Genomic DNA, 12349 nt, shown 5'->3' with positions numbered 1-12349 from the left:
GAGCCACTATATACTCGATATATGTAACTTGCTTTTGATTTTTGCAGGGGCTCACGGCTAAGAGTTTGCTGGAGTCTCAGGGGAGACTTTGAACTTGGACTTTTGGGAAATGATGAGACTGTTAAGACTATGGAATTCTTGCAGATGGACTAAATGCATTTTTCATTGTAAGAGGGACAATTGCTTTGGTGGGCCAAGGGTAGAATGTTATCAATTAGATAGGAGATGTTCCCTAAAAGTATCTGTCAGTGCAGGAATATTCAGAAGCAAATGATTGGATTATGAGAGCTGTGAACTAATCAGTCCACCCCAGTTTGAACGGACTGACTGGTGGTAACCTTAGGCAGGTGAGGCATTGCTAGAGGAGATGGGTCACTGGGTGTGTGCTCTGGAAGGGTTGTTCTTCCTTTTCCTCTCTTTCTCTCCTTCCTTGCTGCCATGGGGGGAGAGCAGATTGCCTGCACTGGGCCCTTCTTCCACCATGTGCTGCCTCACCTTAGGCCCAGAGCAATGGAGTTGGCCATCAATAGACTAAGACCTCTGAAACCATGAGTCCCAAATAAACTTTCTCTCCTCTAGGTTCATCTTGTCTGATATTTTGGTCACAAACACAAAAGCTGACTAAAACGCTGTGTCATGATTTTGTAGATGGCTTGGAGAAGCAGTAAAATCCTGAATCAGAGGTAAAAGACTTTTATTACTTAGGGGAAAAGCAGTAGCTAGAGTGTCATAATTTGTGTTCATTCTCTGAATCCTGTTCCTACAGGGGTGACCATTTGGTTCTAGAAAACACCAGCATGAACAGCTGACTACGTTACAAAAACACTGAACATGGCAATAATTCTTTTGCAGCAACTAGTGGCCAGCCTGCAATTTGTCCCTCATCTGTGAAGGGTGATCATTTTAAATGCAACTGTGAGAAATAGTCCCAATAAAGAGCCATCAAGAGCCTGGCATTTGGGGCATATCCCCAAGAATGTGCAGGAATGCAAAAAGTCTGTGGAGAACTGGTAAATCCTAACCTTAATTAGCACGTGTCTCTTTTCATTAACCCATCTCGTAAAGATACAGGCAAGATTTGCAAGTATGAGAGCAAACGGTGTAAACCAACAACCATGTTTTGCCAAAAATAAGCCTTGCGTATCCTTTCAAAAATAAGACAAAGGCAATCAATACTTCTTTTACATCTTTGTAGAGTCCTGTGATTTTTTTTTTTTAGTTAATGGCTAATTTTAAAATCATCACTGCAGTAAATTTTAAAATTAAAAAAACTTATTTTCCAGATCTTCAAAAATACATCATTGAGTTTAGAAATCAGCAGTCAAACAAGATCTAAAATGATAACTATTATGTGGAAGAAACACTCAATAGTAAACATGAGTATTAGGGCCTGGCAAGGATTACAGTTGTCAATATTTAATTATAAGTCTTTTTCTAAATCTTTAAGTGAAAGCTCTAATTAGGAAAATGCTAATGCACAGAGACAGCCTTGCCTAGCAAGTGCCATATCTAATTGCTTCTCCATTTTTTTCCCAAGTAAGACAATGCTTCTCATTATGTGTTTTACTAGAATGAATAAAATATTTGATTTGGCATTAAATATACACAAAATAATTAATAACAAGCATGATTACATAATGAATTAAAGTGAATTGACAAAATGAATGTTTTATTCTTAAAATGTCATTTTTAAAATGACTTTTTAATAGGCATTTGTTTCCTTATTAGTACTAACAGGAACATTATTTTGAGGAAGATATTTTTAGATTACTTAATAACATGATTTTTTTATTTTTCAAATTTTTTCAATTGGAAAGAGTATAATTCCTTAGAGTCAGTTTTTTTTCTTTTTCAGGAAAAATATTGCACATTAGTTTAGAAGCAGATTTTAATCCTAGTTATTATCTTAGATAATCCATTAAAAACCCTTGATATCACATATCTGTAAATAATATAGTCTGACTGTCTGGAATTAAATCTTATGTTTTTCATTAGTAACTATGTAGAATCAGACAATTTATTATCTTTTCTGAGCCTCAGCTTCTTCACCTGTAAAATGGAAAATAAAGTTCCTATCTTGTGCATATGTTTTGGAAATTTGTTATAATGTCTATAAAACATGTGTGCAGTGTTTGGTACTTTATTAGAAAATAAAATATGTATTTCAAATGCTTATAAAATATTATTTATTTGAATAATGTTCATATCAGTCAGTTAACAGGTTTACAAAAATGTTAACACTAATACATAAATAAAGTTCTAACTGAAGTAGAGCTTTTCTTGAGAACATACCACTTGCTTCTCTAAAATATTTCTTCATATATTTAAATTAAAATTTACTAGGATTTATTTTACATTCATTAATCTAGCAATGAAATTCTGTGTTTGTTTGCAGTGAGAGATTTTTATTCAGTATAGACTCTTACTTCACCTAGATTATGAAGAGTCCTGCAGATACATGGATAATTTCTAAGACTTTGCACTATCTGATATTAGGAATTTAAATGAAATTAAATATTTCATCTTAAAAAATCATTTTTTAAACATTTTATGACTAGTGACATTCTCTGAAATATAATCATTCATATTAAAATCCTGATGGAAGTCATAAGTATCCAAGGTAGAGTCTGTCCTCATTTTCATTCTTGACACTACATAAAGCTACATTATTTGAATATAATTTCAAAATTTATGGTTATGTAAGAAGACAACTATTCTAAGAAGAATGTACATATGAAAAGAACATTTTATTTAGTTCAACTTAGCTGCAATAATCAATTTACTAAACAAAAATAGTTTTTATGAGTATTTTTTTTATCATTTGCAAAGATCATCAACTTTTCTTCCAAGTTCAGAGATATTTAATCATTGGAAAGCCTTTATATACTTTCTGTGCTTCATAAAAGATGGCATTTTCATTGTTCATTTAATGAATAGTGTTTATTCTTTTACTTCCTGAATAGTACATACTATTTAATGAATCATGTGCTATTATATACGTGATCTATAATACTATTTGTAAGATCATAAAATGTTCAGGTAACGAATAAAAGCTATTGCCTATGGATTGTAAAATTATGCATACTCACAAATGTATATGTGGTTTGGCTGTTGTTAAATGAAGCAAATATTTGCACTGCACCCAGGAGGGAATTCAGTGTTCTCTGTATGTGAAGGATATGTAGTAAACCATTCATGAATCAGGAAAACAGATATATTTTTTCCCTAGTGTTTTCATTTGCCTTTTGAAATGTTTGCTTCAGAAAATAGAGACAGCAGCAGGCTGTCTCCAGGGGCTCCCAGGAATATCACAGAAGTAAGGGATAGAGGTCACTAATATGAAGGGCCTTCATGGGTGTGTGCAGGAAACCTGGGCCAAAAAGAAGAAGGACCAGAAGAGATTATAATCATTTCAGTAACTCCAGAAAGGACAGGCCATCAGAGAACAAGTGGGTTTCTTCACTCTCACTGAATGTTATAGATACACATAACCATCAGAAGGAGGCTCAAACCTATGTTAACTGAGTTTAATTCCTGCTACTTTGGCAGAATCTAATCTTCAAATAGAAATTAAACTAGGGGAAAATCTCCTCATGTGGCATGAGATCACTGACCTCACTGTAACATGATTCTTCCCCATAGAATTCAAAGGGATTAATAAATTGCAACCATCTATTAGCTTTAAGCATGGAATTCTTCTCAATAATGGACTATAGATTGACAACCACAGAAGAGAGCTTGCCATACGTATAAATTTCCTTGTCAAAGGTCCTCTGTCTATAGGTTATGCTTTCTGAGAAAAACTGTCACTGAGACTGATAATGAATCAAGGCAATTGTGACAGGACATGACACAGACACTGCTGCTGACTTACCATGTCAACTCTGATAAAAGCAATCGTAAGTATCAGTAAGTCCCTCCTTCCTAACAGTGGATCCTTGTCCACAGGCCGTTTTCCCACAGCCCTAGTTCTCAAAGCCATTGTGAACTGAGCATCAACTCTGCATCATTTGAACAACTTAGAAAAATCTCATCTTTCACCAAAGAGACTATTTTAATGATATCTAGCCCTACATTATAAGGAGAATGAAATATAATAATCATGTGGGGTTTTTAAATTCTCACATACTGAAATCTCTTGATCAATTGGATCAAAAAGTATCTAGGAAAATCTACTCAATGCTTTTCAAATCATCTGCAATGTCCAACCATTTTTAAAATTTCCAATTCATTCTGGCCATCAGAGAAACATAAGAAAAATAAGTTAATAGTAAATAAATTTACTATTAATAAATAAATAATTAATGAATAAGATTTTAAAAGATGCAAAAATACGAAAACTAACATTTAATTATTAGAGTCGAATAGACATAAAGTACTCTGTAGAAGTTTCTAAATGCTTATCCTTACTTGCTGTCCTTTTCATGGAAAGGGAGACGGTAACAACAGGTAATTGTTCACAGGTAACTTAATGGAGCCCACCTGGAGAAAAACTGGTCTAGCGAGAGGGGATACATCTCTTATTTGAAAAGGTCTTAAAATATTTATCGACAAAAATAGGGAACACTAAGTACCTTGCACAGTATATAATGTAATTTGTTAAATAATTTATACTTGCTGTGTGCATTCACTACCCACAGAGGGAGAGCTATGGATATTTGCAGTCCTCACCTTTCTCTAAGATCCATCATGCTTGTCCATTTCTGTCCTAAGATGTTTTCTATGTCTATCTTAGATGTTTTCCTAAGACTTCAACTCAAGAATACACCAGAGTGAATTCCTCATCTACCTGCCAAACCCACTTCTGGGATTCTCACCTTGATGACAGTTTCCTCCCAGACACACAAAAGCTCTTTGCCTTGCTTTCTTCATCCTTCCCAACGTGTTGCTAAGGTACGATACTTGTCATCCTAATATCTTTCTTTTGATTACTTCATCCCCAAGCACCTCTATGTCTCACTCCCACCTCTCACACAGTTTATTGAGAGAGACTCTAGTATCTCCCTATGCATGAACTTAATCCTTTCAAAGCTCAGACTTGCTGAGGCCACTTCCTGCCTAAACATAAGCAGTAGCTTGCTATTCCAGTGTCAACTAAACAGAGCCTGGTATCCAAGCCTCCCGTGGCTTTCTAAAAGCTAGTTCCTAACAAATTATACTCTTCACATGCCATGTAGTTTTATACCTCCATGCTTTTTTTCACAGTTCTAGTCTCCTAGAATGTCCTCCCAAACCCCAAATATAGGTTCCCCAGTGCTACCCATTCTTTAGAACTCCAGTCTCTGACACCTTTCCTTTTCCTATAGCTCAATCTATGAGCATCTTCTCTCCTAGCTGTGTGTTCTGAAACCTCTCCTGGTTCACTCATCAACTTTTTCCTACCCTTTGATGGTAAGATGCATTTCCAATTTTTCTGTGGTTACTAAAAAAGTAAAGCTCTGTATGAATATTAGATGGATGAGATAACTGTTAAATACAAGTTGACCATTAGTATTTGAAAAATAACACATTAACAACTGCAGATCATAGTATAAACTGTACTTTGTACAAAGTGGGTGATAAATAAAAATATATTTATAACAATGAACATTATAAAATAATAACAATAAATTTTTAGTGAGTGCTTATGTGCTAGCCACCACAGAGAATACTATATATATTATCTCTTTTAGTCTTTACAATATCTATGTGAATAGGTACTGTTAATTTCCATTTTACAGACGAGAAAGTGAAATTTAAAGAGGTTAAGTAAGGTGCTTAATGTGAATACTTAATTAGGAGTCTAAGAAAAATAATAAAGTGGAATTTAAATCAACTTCAATATGACTTCAATCCATGCTCTAAAAATTAGATTAATTTAAAAGAATCGTTACTATTATACAAGTCTAAATGGTTCTCATTGCATATCATAATTATTGTTTTTATGAACTTGGGACATCAAATGCTATACATGTTAATTTTTATATTAGAAAAAACTAAAAACCTGTTTTTGAAATACATAGCAGAGCAAAATTGTGTTCTTGGGTTTAAGCAAATGCTAGACGTGGAAGACCATATCAAGTTCATTACTATTTTTAATGAAAGTGGTCATGTGACTATTATAGAAAATAATAGACACATGACAACCATACACTGAGCTCAACATTTATGTCTGTGGACATGCAAAGTCCCAGCAGAAAGCATCACTATCTCTGGGAAAACTCCAAGACAGCAAAACAAAACAACCCAAGACAATAATTATTCTAAAAAAAGAATACTTAAATTGCTTTTAGATGTTTGAGACTAGGAATTTATGAAAGTGGATTATATGAGGAAGAAAATGTTGTGGGCTATATTGCTATAAGCATCATAAGACAAAGTGATTATAGTGTAATAAAGGACATGAGATGTAAATGTAAATCACAGATTACAGGAAGAATGAACAACTGATATACAAAGAATCAGCCATGTGTAACTTATGATGCTACTGATTATTCTGTATTGTTCCTAAAAATTAAAAGTTTGATCCCCATGTAGTAAATACATTTTCCTCTTGGTATTACACAGCACAGAAATCAGTCGTAACATGTTAATGAAATTAACCTTTATCTTTTACAAGACTTGCAGAGAAAAAAAGAAAAATTATCATGTAATGTAATTTGTTCTCCAAAATTATTGAACTAAAAGATGTCATTTATTACATTCACATGATAATATAAGAAAAACATTTTATATCTCATTCTTCTTTTTACCGGAAATATTTTATATAATCAAATGTGTTCAAAGTTAATTTTGGTACCAAAAAGCAGATAGTCATCGTAAATAAGTTTTTTTGAAAAAAAAATACTTCTCCATGTGTTAGGCAATTAATATATTATTTCAATTAGTGCTTTTATTAATAATAATATATTACTTCAATTGAATACTTTGCAGCAAGTATTATTGTCACTTTCATTTTATCAAGGAAGGAAAACTACAGCTTGGAATGAATAACTGGTCCAGAATTACTAGATAGTAAATGATTTGAGATTGGAATCCAATTTGACCGATTTCTAGGTTTGTAGGCTTCACTCAGATATTAGCCTGCTTCAGTGATGGATGGATTGAGGTATGAGTCACTCTGGTGATTTTATTGCCAGCTAATTTGATAAACCTTTCTTACAGCTACTGCAATATTTCCACGCTAACATGACTTCAACAATAGACCACAAATCATTCAGAAATTAGTACAACTAATGACAATGACTTACAAAAGACAGAAATACTTTGTCACTACATGAAGTTTACAACCTACCAACATTCATATATGTTCATTATTGATCTGCCCACCTCCTTTCCTACTGCCCACCTGCTTCCATACCTCAATCCACCTACTTTCCTATCAACTGCTAGGATTCTTTTATTTGCAAAAGAAATGAATAAGAGCTTTACAAGGTGGCAATTGTGTGGTTCAAACCAGAAGTACAAAACTGAAGCCTGAAGAGGGATGAGGAACACTGAAAAGCAGGGTAAATGCAGAATAATGTATAAATGAAATGTATCTGGAGGCAAAAAAGGTCAGGATAGAAAGAAGTGGATAACCTATCTAGGGGTGCAAGACATTGGGTAAAGAAAGAGAACTCAGTATTCTCTCCCCTGGTTCATATGTAGCAGCAGCCAGTATGTCTGTGAAGGAACAAGGTAAGCATCTGTTCCACAGATCATTCATTTGTTGAATTTCTGTCAAAGTTCAAAGCCCAAGCTGCTAATCAACATCATGGTGGTTGGGCTGAGGGTGGGGGCTCTGAAGTGCAAGAGAGTTTGTTTATGTTTGTACTTTTGCTATGTTTAGTTGTAACAAAGGTCAAGTATAGGTCAGATCAAAAGTAAATTGCACAGGTTATCAGATATATATACACATATGAACTGTGAATTAGGATTTTCTTTAATAACTGAGTGCCATCATTTTAAAATTAGATCTATATTCCTGGTGGATATGTTCCATTGCTTTTATATGTATTCACATCCTCTCTGGTCAAGCTATCTTTTTTTCCTTCTTACTTCTACATTAACCATCTTTCTTTTTTCATGTCTTCAGGGTTTTGAACATCAAATACTGAATTTAATATTAACTAAGCAGGCTAACAGCAGCACTTATCTGCTAATTGACATATGAGCTGGCATGGAGAGAATTTATATTTGTTGTCTTATGATGTTTACTTATTCATTGTTACAAAAAACAAAAAAACACCAAACAAATCCAAGATGGAAAAATAGTCTTTCAAATTTAAAAGGTCTGTAATAAGGAACAATTGCCTCAATACTTTTATCCTTTCCTTCTGTCCCTTTCTGCATTTTAGTGATTAAGAAAAAAAAATGCAGTGTGGGATAGAGATGTAGCTCAGTGGTAGAGCCCTTGCCTACCATGCATGAGACATACATATAAATATATGGAGCAGCTATGTATTTAAAAAGAAAACTGTATGTGTGTGCATGTGGGAGTTTTGTCTGCTCTTCTGCCTCTGTCCATGCCTTCATGCCTTCATCTGCTATTACAGACAATACTATGTGAAAACATGCTTCATCAGGAAGAGTCTTGAAATACATGTGCATGTTTCTCAAGGCAATTATCCAAAATTCAATTTATTAACTTTTAGTGAAAGTGGATGTGTTTGTTTATACAGAATTGTCTTTCTGTAAATAATGCCAAATACAGTGCTGTTCAAAATATATCTATTATAAAGTATTGGACAATATAAATGTGGGCTAATATGTTCAAGAATTGAAACCATTTCCACTTCTTTTGCTAAGCAGGCTGCATATTCCTGGGCCTATTTGTTAAAAGCACTGAGACCAGAATATAAGGTCAGTGTGTAGATCTGTTTACTCATGAATCATTAATTGCATAAATGTTAAGGACCAGCTGCTGATAACAAAGGTCTAATTCCTTAAGCATAGTACCCTAGCCATTTCCAAGTGCAATTAATTTTCCTCAGGGAAAACAGAAGTTGATAAACACATCTCATAATACAATATTTTAAAAGAAAGGAGATAACTTCATAATATTTAGCTGCTTGTTTTAGCTTTGTAATGAATGTCATGTTGTTTTGTAAAATTGTAATTATTTAAATTGTGAAATAAATAAGAGTCAGTCTTAAAACAAAAGTCCTCCAGTCAGAACATGTTTTTTGGTTTTGGGTTATTTTGGTTTTTGATGAGGGGTGGGGTTGCAGCAGGTAAGCTAGGAAATAGCCTGATATTAAACCTGCCTTTCTTCCCTCAGGAGATCACAATGCAGAAACCTCCAACTGTGAATGGGCTCCTCTGATCTTTCTTAGGACTATTTCACTATTATTTTGTAGCGTTCAAAAGGATGAAAAATTTGTACCCGTTTAAGGATAGCTAGCTATATGGTCTGCTCATTAAAAATTAAAATTCGCCTTCATTCTGAACACACATGACATAAGAGTAACATTCATTACTGATCTTGGTAGGGAAATGTGTGTGTGTGTGTGTGTTTTCACATCGAAACCTTTCCCATAGAGGTAGTCAACTTTTTGCAGTAACTTAACACAATGGCAAGAACTGAAGACCTTTAGGGGAAATATACTGAGCATTACAAGTCCCTGCTTATGTCAGATGCTATGATACATATATTAATTAACTAGATGTCACATGAAGGAAAGCCTTCCCACCAGGGATTAGGGTTGGGGCTGATCCTTAGAAAGTAGAGACGCAGAGTGTTTCACTGTTTCTTGAAATCAAATCCTTGTTGCCAGGGTTTCATTAAGCTATTTGCATATCTGCTATATTCTGTGGCAAAGAAAGAGACTTTAAGGCTCCTTTAAAGCTCTTGGGTAAATCAAATAATTGAATTCTGCATGCTTCCACGCTTTGGGCAGAAGAGAAACAAACTTTTGTCCTTTCCTTCAGTCCTCCTCTCCACTGGTAAACAGCAGAGGATTCACTCTAAAAAAGTTGCTCAAAAGCAAGCAGGACCCCCAGGGGAGTTCGCGGAAGTTATTGCAAAAAGCGCATTTTCTGAAGTGCACCTAGGATGGTAGGTCTGGCAGGTGGGGGTGGGGGGTGGGGGTGAATGGTCTCAACCAAAGAAAGGCATGCCTGCATTTTGAAGCTACTCACCCTTCTCCGCTGTCCTCCGAGTCGCTGTCTGAGGCCCACTCCTCACCGATGTCCGGCAAGGTGAAGACCAGTGTTTTGGGGCCAGGCTCAGAAGCGATCCAAGAACTGGGCTCTCGCTCTCCAGGGCCAGGCTGGCGAGGGTTCCGTGGGCTCGCGACTATACTGCTGTCCCCCGCGACAGAGGGCAGAGCAGCCCAGACTCCTCCAAGGCCAGGGGGTGGCCGCGCCAGGGGCCCCAGGTGGGCGGGGGAGCTGGTGGCACTGTAGCCGCCGCAGGGGGGAGGCAGGGGCAGAGGCTGGACTTTCGGTGTTCTTGGGCTACCGGGTAATGAAAAGGGGGACCTTAATGCTTCTGCCGTGCGACTAGTGGCAGAGACCCTGGGGTGGGAGGCGGTGAGCAGCGGGTGCAACGACGTGGCGGGGCCACGGGAGGCGGAGGAGGAGTCGGGAGCTAGGGAGGGTAAGAGGGTCAGGGTCCGGGTCGTGCTAAGCGAAGTGCCCCCGCCAGAGCCCGCTGATCCCGAGGTAGCAGCACCTCCCGAGTGGCCGGAGGAGGCGACCAGCGAGGGAACTTCGGGGGACGCCGTTGTCGAAGTCTTGAAGATTTTGGCAAAGAGAGACCCAAGGTCCAACACAGCAACCTTCATGCCTTGACCTTGGAAAAGTCCTCGCTGCTGCCAGAAGCCCAAGAACACCAGGAGCCGTGCTGCTGGGCTCCATCCACGGCCGCCCGGGTGCGAGCGAGGATCTGGGACACGGTGGAGTCCTGGTGGCCTCCGGTTCTCTCTCCACCCCTAGGAAACCTTCTTCGGATGCTCAGCTCCGCACGGTTGGGGTTGGGATAGACCTTCCAGTACAGCCCGACCCACCCACAGGGTGCTGAGCTGCGGGATCCGCAGCGGGAAGTCCGCCACCCTCCGCGAGGAGCAATGCGTTCTGTGTCCCTGTGCCGGGACACCTCTGAGGGTCAGGGGTCCGGGAACCCAAGGAAAGGACCTACTGCTGCTGCTGCCAGCACCACCGAGGGCTTAGGGTGTAGATGGGGCTTTGACTTGCTTGGAGATACCACGACAGGCCCCAGGGACCGCGGTTGCTAAGCTAAACAGAACCTTGCTTAGCTCACTGCTAATTGGGCCCCAGGATTGTAGCTGGGCAGTGTCTACAATGGAAACACTGGCTTCCCTCCTTGGTTCATGCCTTAAAGAAACAGTCTCAAATTTCTCCATCACTCTTAGCTTCACCAGATTCAGCAGGCTCAGGGTGAGAGAGAGGAAGCTGCACACAGCCCTGGGAAACACAATCCTGGTTCCAAAAGGTTCTATAATTCATTCAGTCTGACAAGGCCAAATGTGATATGGTCAGAGTCAGTCAGGTCTCTGATGTGGGGAAGGTGGGTAAAAATATGTATTCAGGGGAGTACACTTGAAATGGCAGTGCCCATTGTCCCCGTCCCTTTGAGGGTCATGTTCATAGTGGGTTACTAAAGATGATACATGGGAACAACAGTGAGGTGCTTTATCCAAGAACTTGGAGATAAAATCGGACATAAAAGAGTTGAATTAGTAAAATCCATAGATAGTGTCTATGTTCAAACACCTATTAGAGTAGGCCAAGAAAGTGTATAGCTTAGATGTTTAAGAACTGTAACTAATCATGCTGACTAAATACAAACTACAGATTCAAAGACAGGAAAGGGGTGAGCTCTTAAAGGGAATAAACTGCATTTTGCTTAATTTGAGGGAAAGTTTGTGAACAGTAGCATGGTGTATGAGTGTGAACATCAACAGCACCACAGGGATAGTACTGAGCAAGGTTTAAAAAAGATATTGACAGGGTTTATCCATTGATTTCAGGGGGTTCTGTTTTTATCTCAGAAGATGTATTTTCTGGCCTGAGGCAAGGAAAAGAGAGTAAATTTTATAGTGAATAAAATAAATTGGCATTCGCAACTATATGCTTTAATCTTTAAAAAGTTATCAAACTGGATTCTGAGCCATGGTACATTTCCATGGCAATGCCAAGCTTTGCGTTCTTTTGTAGACAGCTAGCTACTTCCCGCTTATGACACTGACAACCTGTTGTAATCACTTTTCTGCATCCAACCATCCACAACAAACTCGTTCCAGGCACTTTTCTTCTTCGAGATTGCAAACAGCACTGAGAGGCAAAGAAGCTGTGCTCTTCCCAGAGCATGGGATAATCAGCTTCATGTCATATGCTAGGTGTCAGGGGAGCATCCCAGAAAACA

At 37.8% G+C, this 12349-nt stretch overlaps 1 protein-coding gene and 1 long non-coding RNA gene across 2 annotated transcripts in view; one reads left to right on the top strand and one right to left on the bottom strand.

Moving 5' to 3' along the window:
* The window catches only part of Fam149a (family with sequence similarity 149 member A), a 54709-nt gene extending 43610 nt beyond the window's left edge, over window positions 1-11099 (bottom strand). Inside the window, exon 1 of the mRNA XM_046418965.2 lies at window positions 10102-11099. Coding sequence (XP_046274921.1) covers window positions 10102-10748 — 647 coding nt within the window. The 5' untranslated portion in view covers window positions 10749-11099. The remainder of the gene's footprint in view (window positions 1-10101) is intronic.
* LOC131423231 (uncharacterized) lies at window positions 5158-9567 on the top strand. The gene is made up of 3 exons (XR_009224402.1): window positions 5158-5391; window positions 8773-8823; window positions 9242-9567. It is a non-coding gene; the product is annotated as an uncharacterized LOC131423231 (long non-coding RNA).
* Window positions 11100-12349: the final 1250 nt, after the last annotated feature.

The sequence above is a fragment of the Marmota monax genome, unplaced genomic scaffold (genome assembly GCF_021218885.2).
Source record: "Marmota monax isolate L192 unplaced genomic scaffold, Marmota_monax_Labrador192_F-V1.1 WCK01_AAM20220418_F8-fsc00345, whole genome shotgun sequence".
Classification (NCBI taxonomy): domain Eukaryota; kingdom Metazoa; phylum Chordata; class Mammalia; order Rodentia; family Sciuridae; genus Marmota; species Marmota monax.
The sequence above is the reverse complement of the archived record's forward strand: the minus strand, read 5'-3'. Positions and strand labels throughout refer to the sequence as shown.